This window comes from Delphinapterus leucas, chromosome 6, assembly GCF_059928025.1.
Source record: "Delphinapterus leucas isolate spDelLeu-1000000601 "Yukka" chromosome 6, BTC_Dleu_Yukka2, whole genome shotgun sequence".
Taxonomy (NCBI): domain Eukaryota; kingdom Metazoa; phylum Chordata; class Mammalia; order Artiodactyla; family Monodontidae; genus Delphinapterus; species Delphinapterus leucas.
In genome coordinates this window covers 37,873,485-37,890,670 of record NC_143134.1, presented here as the reverse complement: position 1 = coordinate 37,890,670, position 17,186 = coordinate 37,873,485, and the positions used below count along the sequence as shown (strand labels likewise).

At 35.8% G+C, this 17,186-nt stretch overlaps 1 protein-coding gene across 3 annotated transcripts in view; it reads left to right on the top strand.

The window, feature by feature from the left end:
- The window catches only part of ERCC6L2 (ERCC excision repair 6 like 2), a 140,388-nt gene that overhangs the window by 102,357 nt on the left and 20,845 nt on the right, over window positions 1–17,186 (top strand). For all 3 annotated transcript variants that reach the window (XM_089913020.1, XM_022558976.2, XM_022558978.2), the window contains 2 exons: window positions 638–1,799; window positions 7,138–7,292. In XM_089913020.1, coding sequence (XP_089769146.1) covers window positions 638–1,799; window positions 7,138–7,292 — 1,317 coding nt within the window. The remainder of the gene's footprint in view (window positions 1–637; window positions 1,800–7,137; window positions 7,293–17,186) is intronic.

The following is a 17,186-nucleotide window of genomic DNA, read 5'->3' as shown; positions in this document are numbered from 1 at the left end:
CAGAAGTATTACCAGATAATACTTTCCCAAAATGTTTTACTAATGAAGCCTCAGTTTTCAGAAACTGAGAATATATTTAGCTCTAATTAATGTGAAAAAAGTAAATATTGGATTTAAATTTGTAGCAAATTTTACTTCAAAATAGCTTCAATATTTTCTTTATTTATGGTGGTCAAGATCCTATCCAATCTATTTTTAATCAATTAGAAACATTTTCCAGTTGGGAATTCTTTAGCTCCTACAAATTTGTTGTGTTTTTAACGCATGATTGAAAGTATCTGCTGGACTGTCGTAAGCAATAAGTTGTGTGCTTTTCACTTTGAGGCCAGAATCAGTCTCTGCATCATAGAAGCTAACAGCTGCTCTGTGTTTTCCTTATAAATAATTTGATCATTTGATATTCTAGTTTTAACTTTTATTTATTTGGAAAGTTATTCAACTTTAAAAGAGTATACCAGACTGTAATATTAAATCCTTTATGTTTGTTTACTATCAATAAATGTTTTAGTTTTAGAAAATACCAGGTAATATACTTGTACATAAATTATCTGCCCAAATTCAATTCCCCTCCAGTGTGATAGATTTGATATCCTTATTTTGACGTTTTCTAATGTTTCCACCATTGCTTCTTATATAGGATAGGGAGCCTGACTGTCAAGAACACAAAGGTCCAGAACAGCCTGCAGAACCACTAGCAAAAGAAGCATGTGATCTCTGCAGTGATTTTAGTGAAGATGAATCAGTAGGAAACTCAATAATAAAGACTGCTAAAAACAAAGCATCTGACTCAAGTAAAGCTTCAGGTTATCCTGGACAGCTTACCTTACTCCAGTGTGGTTTCTCTAAATTGTTTGAGACAAAATGTGAAGCAGTTGAGGATAGTGATGGAAATATTACCTCTGACGATGAAAGTTCTGATGAACAGCCCACATGCCTTTCAACAGAAGCCAAAGATGTTGGTTGTCGGAAAAGTCAAGACTCTCTTGGTACTTCAAAGCATCAGAAATTCACTAACATCCTAAATCCAAATGGAAAATATATTTTTGATAAAACTGAGATTTTAGAACAGAATATTTCTTCTGAGTCTGATGATGAGAAAAATTTAAAAAATACAGTTGGCCACCATTGCATTTCACAGAATGTCACAGAATCAGAAGATAGTGATATCATCTTACCCACACAGTACACAACTCAAAGATTCCTCAAGAAGAGGGTAAGGTTTAAACCACCTGTGGATGGATCTGAAGATTCTGAAACAGAAAACCCTGTAAATATAAGAAATAATGGTGATAATAGAAAGACCAATGTCAGAGGAAATGGACTAATTTCAAAACAATTAAATCCTGAGAACAAGACCCTAAAATCTAATACAAAAAGAAAAGGCAGTAGTGATATTAGTGATGAATCTGATGACATTGAAATTTCCTCCAAGTCAAGAGTAAGAAAGAAAAGAGCTACTAGTTCTCTGAGGTTTAAGAGAAAAGAGGAAAATAAAAGGGAACTTTACACTTTTCCAAAAACAATGAAAAAAACAAACCAACTGTGTGCAACAGATGAAGACTGTACCTCTCAGGCTATTGATGATTTTACATCCTCAGATGATGATTTATCTGTTAGCCACATCAGTGTCTCTAAACAGAGCCATAGACCAAAAACTGTAAAAGATAGAATCAGTTTCTCTTCAAAATTACCTAGCCATGAGAAAAATAGCACTTTCATACCAAGAAAACCAATGAAATTTCCAAATAAGAGCATTGTCAATCAAGATCAGATGTGTGAATCAATGGATAAATTTTTAGGTAACTGCAGATATATTCTGAAAACTTTCCTTTGCATATTTGTTTCGTGCAATCAAATAGTTCCTCAAAAGATTCTTGAATTAACTTGAATTAGCTCTGCAATCAAGATGCTACATTGAGGCACACTGAGGAAGTGGGTGGTGGCAGGATAAAGGGGAAGACCACCTAGGTCAAGATAGAGAACTTTGTCATCTAGACCAGGACCCCTTCCATGTGGCCCATCTGAATCACAACCTTTCCCATACACTAATTATTCTAACTTTTTTGCATTTTTATGGCTTTATTAAATGTATATACATTTGATACAAATGTGTATCCCTAGACATTATAGTTTAGCCTCACTCATTAAAAAAATTTTATATAGCTTAATGTATAGGATTCCTCCTCCATCCCTTTTGTTTCTTTACAATTTATATGATTTCTCTGTTGAAGAAACCAGGCCAATTGTTTTCTACAACTTGCATATTGCGGATTGGTGCAGTTGAACATATTTCTCCGCCCTCTATATTTCCTGAAAATGAGCAGCTGGCGTCTGACACTATATCAAATTCAGGTTCAATCCCTTTGACAAAACAAAAGTTAGTGTTTGACAGAGTGTATGCTGGTTTCTCTCTTTGTGGTCTTAGCAGCCATTGATGCTTAATGCCTAGAATTATTTATTCATTCAGAGTAGCAAAATGACATTTTCTACTTCTCTCATTTCTTTTTCATTTGTTAGTTAGGATGCTTCTGTAAGGAGATACTTCCTCTCATCTACTATTACTTACCCAGTGGTACAGTTCATATAGAGAAGGCAGGAAAAATAATTTCTTTAACAGCTTTTAGTATAATAAATTGATTTCCTATCGATTTCTTTTCTTAAAATCATTATGAATTAATTGATTCAAACACATTTAATGAGTCCAAATCCATTTCAATTAATATCATTATTGAGGCTCAGTTTCCCCATCTTTGGACAGTGGGAGCCTTTAAACATGAGCATTTTGATTCCTGAGATCTTTAACATGATACTAATCATCTTTGATACCTATCAGGTATTACAGGATGTTCCATCATGCATTTTTTGCCTCAGACCTAAAATCAGTCATTCCTCTAAGAAGTCTTGGTTTCTTTTAGTGAGAAAATGTGTTTCAAGACCACAGTCTGGTGCTAGGAATGATCATTGCTACTACTCGCTTGGGCCTTTTCAGTGGATAAATTGTTTGTGTTACATATGTTTATACATATGTGTGTGTGTGTATATAGGTATATATGAGTTTATATATGTATTTATGTACATGTATGTATTTTTATATATGATGATAAAATATTTCATGAATTCATATTGATATTTCCATATTTGTACTTACTTTGGGGGTATAGAGCTTTAACCTCTTCTCTATCATATTTACATACCACTTCTTCTATGCTGATAATACCAGTTCTTTGGCATATAGGGAACGATTTAATTATAATGTTCCATAATTACTCATGTTTTATCCATGTTACACAAAAGTCAAATAAGAAAAATATTATTATAATATAATTCCTAGAAACATTAAGGTTTGGGGGTGGGTTTTTTTGTATATACTCTCCCATTTCTGCCCATTTTTAAAATGGATATATTATGTCTTCATTGTCAACACACATGAATATTGTATTATACTCTCTCCTCTTAGACTTCATTTATTCTTGGTTTGCAGGTAACTATAAATTTAATGCTTCTCATTAGTCAATGTCTCTTATGTCAATGTCTCTCTAGTCATTTTGGTTGTCTGAAGCTTATTTTCTAGTAGATTCCTTATTTCTATTAGATCTCAGGAAGTACTCATGAGAGTAATATTCCCTGAGATCCTTTTGATAGCAGTTTGTGCCCTTTATACTTAAAAGTCATTTTTTCTGGATACAAAATTCTTGGCTTACACTTTCTTTTCTTAAGTATTTTAAATATGTAGCTTCATTTTCTTCTGGCATGAAGTATTGTGCTATGTGTTCTTTCTTTTTTTCTTAGATGCCCAAAGTGTGTTTTTTCTTTTCCTTATTTTCTAGTAATTTTACTAGATTATATTTTGGTGTTTGTCTTAGCTCAGGCTGCTGTAACAAGTTACCATAGACTGGGTGGCTTAAACAACATTTATTTCTCACAGTTTGGGAGGCTGGAAGTCCAAGATCAGGAAGGGTTCTTGATTAAGGCCCTCCTCCTGGTTTACAGATCACTGCCTTCTTGCTGTCTTTACATGGTCAAGAGAGAAATCATCTATTTCATATCTTTTATTATAAGGGCACTAATCTCATTCATTAGGGCTCCACCCTTAAGACCTAATTATCTCCCAAAGGCCTAACCTCCAAACACCATCACATTGGGGATTAGGGCTTCAACATACGAGTTTTGAGGGGACACAAATATTCAGTCCATGGTAGTCTGTATCAATATTCTCATAGTGTAGTTTCAACTCAGTTTTTATTTAAGGAAAGCTTATTGTACTAGTATTTTTAGTTACTTGTTCTATTCCTTTACTTTGACTTTCCTCTTCAGGAATTTATGTTATTCAAGTGTTCAGTCTTCCTTGCCTGTCTTCAGTATTTGTCACATTCTCCCAAATCCTATTTTATTTATTTTTCATTTCTTTTTGCTTTTTAAAAATGTCCTTTTATTTCTCTTAAATCAATATCTATTGTGTTTATTCTCTCTTATGTTCCTTCTAATTTAGTCTCCATTTCTGAATCTTTTTTTAAATTTCTATGTCTTTCTGAGTTCTGCCACTCATTTCTGAGTTATTCTAATTCTGATTTATATTGTTGGTTCCTATATTTTATCATTTTCTTAAGGTGTTTTACCTAATTTTGAAATCAATTACAATTTTGTTGTTTTGTAAGCATATCTTTCTGGCATATTTTCATTGTAGAGATATTATTCTGCTGCTTATTCTCTTTACTCTTATAATTTTTATGAGATTTGACCCTCTTGCTCATTTTTATAGAAATTCTTTTCCCTGACTTTTTTTAAACGAGGCAGAGTTTAAAAAATCTTTTCTAATTTCACAGAGATTCATATTTGTTATTTTTCTATAGTGTTCAAAACTATGATAGGATTTCCTGTTTCTGTTTCCACTGCTTTGCTCTAGACCATCTCTTTCCCTCATCCCTGTTCTTCCTATTCTGCTCATTTTCACTCCATCCCAGCAGTTTTTCCTCATTGTATGGCCCTGGCCTGGGAGCCCTGGTGGGTTAGTTTGGGGAGTTCCTTAGGGCTAGCTTGCCCCAGCCCCTCAGGCCTTCTTACCACAAGCCTCCTGTACGCTGTACTCAGCTTTAGAGAATGCAGAACCTTCCCAGATCCAGCTACTGATCTCCAAATAACCCACTGTGCTAGGGTCTCCTGTTCTCTGATCCAGATGCCACCCTGTCACTTCCTTCTTCCTTCACACAGACCCTGATGCCATGCAGAGTGTGTAGCTATTAGTGGGTTATACCTACCCTCTTGTATTTTAGGGCTAATGGGAGTATCTTGTCATCTAATTTTGTTGTAAGTGTTGTCCTTTGCTTTTGGTTTTGCAGTCTAGTTGTTGTTCTCATGTGGGGATTCAGAGAGATTGAAAAACTGCTTCCCCTTACCACCATCTGCTGAGAATCTGATTAGTAGTTTTAAGAGTTAGCATTGCTTTCAAAAGTGTCTCACTCATTCCCCAAAAAACTACATGAAAGAATCTGATATGTAAGCAAGCTTATATTTTGATAAGCTTTCTTTTGTGGTTATTAGTAGTGTCATTTAAAAGTTCATTATGATATATATTTTGATACCCTTGTAATTAAGTACAGGTTTACCCTGCTCTCTGAAAGTAGAGCCTTCCTGTATAACTTTGTAAGCTGAAATGGTGTAAAGCAAAGAAGCAATTACCTTAGGACACATCTTGTTAATGGTTGCACAAAATAAATCCAGATAAAGCACAGATGCTCACAGACACAGCCCAAAGCTATGATGGCTTGATTCTGAGATGCTGAGTGTCATTCCTGGGGAAGGAGCTTGGTGGTGCCACCCTTGCTGCTGGGCTGTGTGCTGCCTCTATAAGGGCTTGCTGCAAAGCAAACACTGCAACACTTCACTTTTCTCCCTTTTTCACAAAGTGAAAACTCTCTTTGGATTTCTTTCTGTTAGAGTGAAAACAGGTACTAACGTAGGTCTTTTGGAAAAGCTAAGTGGTGTAAAGCAAACTTTCAAGAACTAAGGGATACCAGTACTGGACTATCCTTTGGTTTCTGTGCTACAATTAGATTTTAGGTTTGAGGAGTTATTGCATAAACTTTTTTAAAAGAGCAGCTAAGTTTTGTTTTTTGTTTTTGTTTTTTACTGTGTAAAAGGTGTCAATAGTTTGTGTGAAACTCGTTCTATTTTGAATAATGCATAAAATGTGTCTTCAAAATAAAGAAAAATCTGAGTAAATTTTCTACCAGAATCCTTTTGAAGGTTTAAAACTGTTGGTATACTTACTACTGATATTTTGAAATTTAAGGCGAATATTATCTTGGTTACTCTTTTACTCAGCTTATTTAACAACATCTTGTTTTCTCATGATTGGCAATTCTGGTTGAGAAAGGTTCCGGACTAAAACAGCACAAGTGTTGAAGGTCATAATTGAGGTTTATTGTCAGAGCTGTTTGAGGGAGCTTTTGTAGACCTCAATTTGAGCCTTCTTTTTTATGACCGCAATTTAAAAGTAAATTATAGGTGCCCAGAAGCAAAGCAATTAAAAAACTGTAGCCATTTTTTAAACTTCTTTCAGATAAAAGGTGTAAGTTAATTTTTTTCATTTCCTAAAAACCTCCAAATCTGGGCATATGTACAAAAAAGACAGTATACAAACAGTAAAACTGAACAAAGCCAACCAAACAAAACTCCCTGGTCATAAACCCCATGCTCGTACTTCGTCACTGTAATCAAATACATGTTTAAAGGAACAGGTGAGGTTAGCACTGCTTTTAAATTAGTAAACTTTTTTTTTGCATCAACAGAGACAACAAATTCATAGAGACAACCTTCCACTATGGCTTTCCTCTTAGCCAAAACTCTCATTCAGGCTTAAATCTAAAAATTGTTACCTGATTCAGAAGTTCTTATATTGATGAGAGGGAAAAGTCATTTCTAAGTTAACCTAGACCAATATATTTGAACTCTTTCTCTTTTCAGTTGTTTTAAAAAAGAATATTGTGATATTGACATACAAACAATGTTTTTCTTGAGGATTAAAAATAAAATAAGCGTAACCTGTTTTTAATGTGTTGCTGCTAATTTTTAAAGTATACCTTGAACCATATTGCTTCATCATGAGACATCACTTAATAAACATCAATTACCTCTTAGGTGGTGTTCAGGAAGTGGCTTACATTCATTCAAACCAGAATGTGATTGGATCAAGCAAAGCTGAAAATCACATGAGCCGATGGGCAGCACGTGATGTATTTGAATTGAAGCAGTTTTCCCAGCTTCCTGCTAACATAGCTGTTTGTACTTCTAAGGTAAGTAGAACATAGGGTAATGTATCTCTAGTTTTTACCTCATTTTCACTGAAGCTCCTCAATAGGATCTTCTGTAAGTACTCCCTCAAAAGTACCAACAAGACTATAAATGACTTACAAATAAGTATAAAAAACAGAATACCATTTGGGGCACTATATCCACTAAAGATGTTTTATATTAAAAGACAAATCTATATCTAAATGCCTAATAATGTTGAGTTGCTTAATAGTTTCCCTCAGTGAAAGTCTGCCAAAAATGAGGAATCTGAAGGAATCACTTAAATCGGAACCAAAAATACTTTTCATATGGAAAAAGGAAAGTGTATCATTAGATTTACCTCCATAATTTTTCATCTAAAATGAAGACACACACAAAAACTAACTTCATATAGAGTTTATATTTTTAACAAAAGGATTTTTATAATGTTAAAAGTAATAAATATTTCCTATGGGCTCTTCTCATTTAAATTTGCTGTTATATAGAAATAAGGCTTATATAAAAGTGATATTTTATTTACACACTTTTGTCAAAAGTTTTAAAAAATATTTTCTTCTCTTTGGCTTATTATTCTTTCTTAATTCCTTAGAGCTAGGTGTCTGAGGAGTAGTTTTTCTACCACTTTATGTGTAGAAGTGAAAAATTGGTATTGTATATAACAATGACACTTTGTTTCAAGTTAGTGCTACTTTTGGGAATGAAGGGGGGTTGGGAAATGCTATCTGAACTGTCAAGCTGAGACAGGAGATAGATGGGCCCCCAGGGCAAACAGTTTGTGTGCGTTCCTTGTGGACCGGTACTCTGAGATGGGAATAACAGGACAATTGAGAGAGGAGGCTGGACCCTGCCCAGAGGGGAGATAAGAGACCACTTATTCCTCATTCTTGAAGTCAGGAGACCTCCCAGACTACACATGAGCAGAAAGCCTCCTTGGAGGTCAAAAGGGGAGTGATGCCAAGTGTCCCAACCTACCCAAAGGCCTCTTCCGTAGAATTCATCTTGGCCAAGAGATGCATGTGCACACATGGAAGAATCCTGAGCTATACCAAATATGGACTTTGAACCAGGCAAATCAAAATGACTGGCCAAAGGAAACCTGAAGAAATGCCCCATAAAAGTGATTCAAACTGCCACGAGGGCGCTACTCTTTCTCTGAGCCCACCCATGTGTCTATCCACACATACTCTTTTTCTCGCCTAATAAATACTTGTTTCACTACTTTCCGTCTTTGTGGGAATTCTTTTTCTGCAAAGCCATACAGCCAGGGCCTTGTCACTGACCACTGGTGTAGTGGCTAGGATTCGGTGCTCTCACCGGCACGACCCAACCTCAGTCACTGGCCGGGAACCGAAACCCCGCTTCAAGCCGCTGCAGGCCTAGGCCACCCAAGATCAAAGCTATCTTCATTTATTTGTACCTCATCTGGTTTGACAAAGATTTGGGATTGTCTTAATAAAATCAGAATACAAAATTAAGTTCATGACCAAGGAAAATATAAATTAAGACGGAAGTTCAAGACTGGGAGAAAGTTAGAATGCAGGTATATAGGATATACTATACTTTCCCAGATATATATTTTTAATGACAAATTTGATTGAGTTTCCTGGTAGGCAAAACAAAGGAAGTGAACAATGTATTTATTGTTCTCTCAACTAGTACATTTAGAAATGTTGGGCAGTTTGGGTGGTCACAATGACCAAGTGCCTGACTGGCATTAATGTCTGGAGGCCAGGGATACTAAACGGCTGTCCTGGGGGGTGGAGGGAGCATCCCACATGCCGAGAATTGTTCTGCCCAAAATGCCATAACACCCTGCTGAGAAACACTGAGCTAAATGATTGTCCTTAAGAAAAAAGAAAAACAAAAAAACAGCTCTTCTAAGGAGGAGCAAAGCTTTTCCTAGGGTTTAATTTGAAAGAAATTTGTCACCTGGCATTTTAAATGGGGACCACTGAATGATCTAGTTAACTGTCAGTTGTCTTATAATATCCTTAGAGTAAATGTAATATTGAACTTTGAAAGGCTGTGCTTTTAGCAGTTTTCAGTGTAATCCAAAGGCCCAATTCCAAAATGCAACTCATGAAAGCACTTTCATGACCCAAGTATGCCACTTTTTTATATTCTCATTTGATCTGGGAGTATACCATATCTCAGCCAATGCTGTAGATAGCATTTCTATAGTTTGACTACCTTGTGGGAGCTATATGAAAAAAGTAGGCAGAAATGTGCCGGGTTTGCCAGAAATTTACTGTATTAAAATGAAGAGCATATCAGAATCTTTTAAACAGACAGCTAATTTTTTATTAGGTTTTTCTTTCTTTTAAACCATGCCTTTTTTTTAAACCATGCTCTTTTCCAAACAAATTTTAATGTGAAAGGTCAGAAAATTTGGCAAACTCTGTAGTAGATGTTAATGCAATAATTTAACTGGATATTGGTCACTAGCTTATTTAAATATTTCTCAGAGAAGAAATTTACAGCCATGTAATACCTCCCAAAACGGACCCAAGAAGCAACCCCTAGATATAGAAGCAATAAAAAGTACCTTTGGAACCTTCGTAAGGAAAATTGTAAAGATGAAAATGCTGGAAGTATACTTTGCCTTTAGTTGGGGAGGGGTGGGTGTGCGAAGGGATTTCCTTTATCTTTACATTAGCAATACCAGTAGTTTTCAACCTTTTTCAGCCCCAGCATTCTTGAGATGAACAGCACAGTCTCATCAGAAACCTTGTCTTTTCACAGTGATTTTCAGAGTGAGGGGCATTTCTTACCAGGAAACGAATTGGAATACCCAGCCCCTGGAGTTTCTGATATGTCCTTTGAGGCCATATATCTCCCCAGTCACACATAGACCAATTTAGTAGACCTTTTTCAGGGAATATGAAGAAATCTGGTGTTTAATGACTAAATCACAGTGGGTATAAAATACTCAGGGAAGTTTTAAAGCCATTAAGCAGGAAGTCCAGTCCCATGCCACCAATGCTAGCAGGCATTATAGAACAGTCCATATAAACATACTTATTTCAGTGGCTAACTTCTTTAAATCAATACTTGATACAGTAAAATTCTGACAGAATAAGATTCAATCCCTCAGATTTGACCTATATCATTTAATACATCAGGTTAATAATATAGTTGTACTTTAGCATCTTGAAAGCTGAAATGTATTACCTATAAACAACAATCACTTGGGGATGGTATTATAAACTTACCATCAAAAAAGAAAGGTCTTGGATACACACTACTATATATAAAATAGATAGCTAATAAGGACCTACTGTATAGCACAGGGGACTCTACTCAATACTCTGTAATGACCTATATGGGATAAGAATCTAGAAAAAGAGTGAATATATGTATAACTGATTGACTTTGCTGTACACCTAAAACTAACAGCATTATGAGTCAACTATACTCCAATAAAAAGTTAAATAAATAAAAAGAAAAGTCTTGGTATATGAAAATCAGAGTTTTCAGGGCTTCCCTGGTGGCACAGTGGTTAAGAATCCACCTTCCAATGCAGGGGATATGGGTTCGAGCCCTGGTCCGGGAAGATCCCACATGCCAGGGAGCAACTAAGCCCGTGTGACACAACTACTGAGTCTGTGCTCTAGAACCCGCATGCCACAACTACTGAAGCCCACGTGCCCAGAGCCCATGCTCCTCAACAAGAGAAGCCACCGCAATGAGAAGCCCATGCACGGCAACCAGAGAAAGCCCGCTCACTGCAGCGGAGAGTAGCCCGCCCAACCCAGCTCACTGCAACCAGAGAAAGCCTGCACGCAGCAACAAAGACCCAATGCAGCCAAAAATAAAGTAAATAAATTTTTTTTAAAAATCAGTTTTCAAAATAGTTAGTGATCATACATATTTTTGTTGTTCTTAGTTTTTCACCAACATCAAAAACTAAACCTACTATATTTTTGACATAAAACTGCAACCCCTGAGACATACGTCATGCTTTCCTCCTTTTAGTTTAACTAGAAATGAATAAATAAAAGAACTCATATAATAAGACTCATCTTCAGTTTGTTGAACTCTAATATTCTAGAGGCAGAAGAAATTTTTGATTGTTATAACTAGCCTATGGCATGAAGTCTATTCAGGCTGTCAGTTTGAATTGTAGCTCTACCTGATACTTCCTGTGTGACCATGAACAAGTTACTTACCTTCTCTGTGCCTTAATTTCCTTGTGCTTAAAATACAAGTAATTATACTTCTTACCTCAAATGGTTGTTGTGAAGACCAAATGAGGTAATAATACCTGTAAAATGCTCTGAACAGTACCTGACACAAAGTAAACAGTCAATGAATAATAAGTATTGTTATTACAACCAATGGATAAGACTGATGTCAGGTCTCTAACTCCCCTGGAGGGTGAGGATCAAGAACAAATAATCTATAAACAGTTGTATGCAGCTATATTTAACTATAAGTAAAAGAATGGGTGGTACTAGTCCATCTGGGGCTTTGAATTTCCTTAAAAAGAAAACAAGAATGTTTATGGTAGATTATTTTTCAAATTTTTATATGTGACTGTTGTTTTTGTTTATGAAAACAAAGTCACTCAGTACTTTATATTAATTTTATTTTAGGATATTCTGTATTAGAGTAGAAGTGATTAGTAACTTTTCTCCTTAAAGCTGATAGATTTATTTTCTGTTTAGATTCATTAGTTTGTGACTACTTCTAATTCATGATACCTCCATAGCTGCTGACAGACATTCAGATGAGTGAGAGAGCACTCTGCCATCAGACTAGTCCTTTTGCATCTCTATACATATTACTCTGGGTTCTCCTCATTATAATTCTTCTGGAAACTAGAAACTACTTTAATAATATCAGTGAGATGGAATGATGGTAGTGTTGTGTTTCTCTTTACTAAAGCTATTTGTAAAGATGGTTAAATTAAGCATTTCTGAAGACTTAAAATTTTAAAATATTATTTTACATAAATGAGATATTGATGACATGTCAAAGCCATTCACAGAATTTCTAAGGAAAGAAAATGATCACAATCACTGATTTCATCATATCTGGTCGATAGTATTTATTTCAACACCTTTAATGAGTAAATCATTGAACCACACCATCATCTTTGGTTAGAGATATATATGTCACTCACTGAGAGATTTTGCAGCTCTCCCTGTGGTGGTGGCTGGCAATAGTGGATTTGCAGTTTGGGGAAAACTTTTAAACCGTTATGGGAAGAAAAGAGAATAAGGTGAAGGTAAATGAAGCAAGATGAAGGCAGAAAGACTCAGCCATAGTGTTAGAAATATTGACAACCCTCTTCTTCTGAAATCTCCAGAAATCCCTAGACCTCCCAGCTACAGTACAGTATCTTTCATCTGGGGCTCACATCCAGCATCTTTCTGATTACTGAGAATTCTTTTGAGTGCTTCATGTCTGTCACCAAAGTTTTATTAGAGACCTTTGTGTTTGAAAAGATTTTGTGCGTGTGTGTGTGTGTGTATGCCTGTGTGTGGTCTCTGTGTGTGTCTGTGTGTCTGCAGCCAGATGCAGATGTGTTGCCTCAATTCCTAAGAAAACAAAACAAGTCCTATTTATTTGTATGAAGGCAACACAAGATTAACAGTGGCCACAATATGCAAGTATTTCACTTTCCAAGGAATACCGTAATTGAGTCTAAGTGAGAGCCTTTAACTAAATTGCAAAGGAATATACTAAATGGAAAACTTACAAAAGAGAAGTAATGTACACTACAATTATAGATAACGTACTATGGTCTTTCAGAGTTTCTCAGTCCTTTGATGTAATTATTGGTAACCAGAATGACAAAAGCTATGAATCAAATGGAATTCACCCATATATTAAGAAAAGTTCTAAAATATACTATCTTTTCCATATTTCCTTTGGTTTCTTACAGTTTATACTTTTATAAAATAATTTCTACTTATTTGAACATATTTGATAAATGTCTTGAATTAAAACCTATCTCTCCTAAAATAATTTATAATTATACCTTTTTAATTTAGCAATACAAACTATATAAAATAAGAACTTGCTTTGCCTTCAATTGTACTTGGATATTTTAGAACCATTTCTGAAGACAGCTTATTTTAAAAGACAAGATGTTTGATAACAAGGGGGAAAACCTGTGTGATTTAGGTTTAAGCTTAGACCAAAAAGAAATGTTTTAAGCATTGGAAGGAACTTCATTAGAGTTAATTTATTCTTTTAATATATGGAAGTATGTCATAAAACTTAGCTATACCTGTGTGTGATATGGTACCTCATTTTTTCAATCAACTGCATGTTTTCAACTTAAGTTTACTTAAAGTTTTCTGAAAAGAATTGTACAAAGACAGCATTTGATTAAGGATTAATCACTATGGCAACTGAGACGTGGTGACTGAAAGGGGGAGGATGTATTCTCCCCTCAGTTTCCTGCCAGCTGTCATAGTCAACCTCTGCTGCCTGAATCCAAGCCAAAATATAGACTGTGACCAACTCGAAGAAACTATATCTGTATTTTTATAAATTGGTACAAGTATCAGACTATAAAAGAAGACTTAATCCCCTGAATTGGATGACAGACACTTGGCACTCTTGCCAGTGTTTGACAGAGAAATAACGGGTTGCTTTGTAGTAAAACCTGGATTAATAGTAAACCGTTCTTTATGTTATTGCAGTGTGGTGTAAATGAGAGAACTAAGCATGCCGTCAGCCTGGAGGCGGGGGTGGCATGGGGGAGAGAGTGCCTTTTATATAACCAGTGCAGGTTTAAGCACTGTTCAGAATACTGTAAATACAAAATGTTGTCTTAGAACTTCTCTTTCTTGTATTTGTATTAGATTGGCATTTTGTAGATTACTTAAAGAAAGGATTTCTATGAGCTATGGTGGATTTAGTTGCAGTATGTTTATACAGCTTTTGGAGTCAGCAAGGAGGGATGGACTGTTTACAATGAGCAGACTTTGGGGAGATATAGGATTCCATTAGCCTAGTTTTCAGGATAGTGAATGGCATGATGGTTTAAAGTAATTGTTCACAAATGACTGGTTTATGAAGTAGTCCAGTAAGTAAGGTTTATGGTTTCAGCATGTAGCGGAATTAACTCTTACTGGGTGGGATTTTTCATGGTCTTATGATTTTTCTTTCTATAGCTAGATGTTAATTTTATGGTGTTTTTGTATCAGAAAGTTATTCTTTCAAGTGATTTTAGTAGAGATTGGATTTTTTAAGTTGTGTGTTTATATGTATGAAATTATGTGACCAGTGCTGGCATGAAAAAGGCTGTTGTGTTTCTATCCTTAGAACTAGGATTGATTCAGAGAGATAGTGTGTCATTTGTGACGAACACCTGTTACCTCGTCAGAGGAATGAGAATCTGGTGTTAACTATAAGCACCTATACCTATTCCCCTCCTAGCTGGTGGCAATGAGAAGCTGTGGCATCCTTCCTCACAGTGACGTTACCAGGCTTAATAATGCCACTGATGAGCTGATGTGTACAAACACATTCAACTCCTTGCAAGAAAGGCATACATTTTTATTATCGTAATTATGATTATTGCTTATTAGTAGGGGTGATGAGTGAAACTCTTTGTTATTCTCTGCAATGACCTGTTATTCTTTTTGTTGTTAATAGTACCAATAATAGAATATGTTAGAATACCATAAAAGATATCTAGTCCAGTCCTCAAATTTTATAGATGAAGGGCCCACCTTGAACTATGCCTGATTTATCATAATGAATACTATAGAAAAAAATTGTATTTGACAGTACTTATAAAAAACTAATTTGACCATGGCCTAGACTGACAAAAATATTCTTTGCTTATTAGGAAATAGCTTGATTCTAACTCTTCTCCTAGTTGGTCATTGTTCCAATTGCATAGATGATTGATACGGCTTCTTTGAACAGTTTCTCCATTTAGAATAGTTGGAAGATTATAAATAGCTTAAAAATACTATTTCTTCGGGCTTCCCTGGTGGTGCAGTGGTTGAGAGTCCGCCTGCCAATGCAGGGGACACGGGTTCGTGCCCCGGTCCAGGAAGACGATCCCACATGCTGCAGAGAGGCTAGGCCCGTGAGCCATGGCCGCTGAGCCTGCACGTCCAGAACCTGTGCTCCGCAATGGGAGAGGCCACAACAGTGAGAGGCCCGCATACCGTGAAAAACTATTTCTTCAAATAATGCCTTCTAAGTAACAATATAAAAGCTTAAAGATATAAGGCCTCATTGAACTCTGATTGACTCCACCTAGCGACTCAGAGAATGTTAAGCACTTAAGAGCCCTTTTCAAATTATATTTTATCCCTCTATTGAAAACCGTGGTATCAATTGGACATGGCCACTTAATGGAAACACCTATTGCCTTGTCATCTGAGAATCCTGCCTGTATACATATGAATTCTGAATTTTATAGGACGAATAAATCAAAATTATAAGGTCATAATGTGAAGGATTCTTGGAGACTAATGCAAACATAATATTTTACTGATTTATTTTTTAAATGAGAGGGTACATGACTTCCCTCAGCTCAGCAGTGGCAGCCAGCTTAAATCCCTGTAGTCTTTCAATCTTTCTGTCTTCTCTTGTGCTTTTCCCTCAGTTCCTTTTGTTTCTATTTTGCTTTGAAGGTTTTTACTTTTTTAAAAAATTCCATTTTGCTTTTCCAATATGACAAATCAGTCTAATTTTCCAAGATAACTTGCCTGTGAAGAATTACCGTCACTTTAGCAGTTAAACAAAAAATTCAGGTGGACTGAATGCATCTTTCTCTTTAAAAAATATTTTTTTAGAGTTAAAACTATCTGTACTCAAGAAATATAGTAAGACTGTTTGCAATATCTACTCTGCCAAAGGTATTTTGGCAAAGACATATTTTTTTTACTTTTTTTCTCTTTACTTATGCTTTTTCTCTACCACAAATAACCTTCAGCCGTAGTTTTTCTAACCTCCCAAATCTCCAAACCTCTCTACCTTTCAGCATCTACCTCAGATGTGTCACTCTTTCACAAAGTCTGCCCCAATTCAGCTGTCCTTCTCCCTACACCCTTTCTGCTTCTCCCAATAGTACTTTATGTGGCCTATTATTCTAACATATGACTTCCATGTATTTATCATAGTTATGTAAGTATACATCTTTTCCTTCTTTTCTATAAACTCTGGACTTCAAAAAATAGCACAATGTATCTCTGATTCACATTTGATAATTCTGGAGACCTAAAGTAGTGTCTTGTACATAATTGATACTTTTTGAATAATTTAGGTTTTCAGTTGTTGTCAGCGTATAATGAACCCAATCACTATCTTCTGAAAATTAAGTGGCTTAAACTGTCTTTTCCATGAACAACTTTCATAGTTTTCCTGAAAATTCTCTGGCAATGACTTGACATTGTTCAGAGCTACTACTGAATATATTTAATTAGCCAAGGGAGACAGTCCCTCCTTATCTGAATTAGAAGTAGTCTCAGGTTTGCCTGGCATTCATGGTCTTCGATAAATTTACTCAATCTGCACCTCCAAGTAAATCATCTACTGGCTGATCCTCCACTCCCAATTCAAGTTCCACTTCTTACATGAAGCCTCAGTCTTCGGAGATCACTCTTTTCCCAGCCCCTTTCACACCCATTCTCTGTGCCAGTCATCACTGTAGACATGGCAGACACCATATTAATGTTTGCTCTCTTCTCATGTATGTGGCAAGCTGCTTAAGGATCAGGACATGACATACATGTCCGTAAGCATCACCACTTAGCAACAGGCAGCACAGAGTGGAAGTTCAGAAAACATTTGTTACTGGTAATTCCTGTAAGAAAGTACTACATAAGGCAGATCCCCACAACCATTTTCACTATGAGTAAAGGCTCCTTAACTCTTAGCTCCACAAGTTAATGTTAAAGGGGATATACTGGCAGATAATG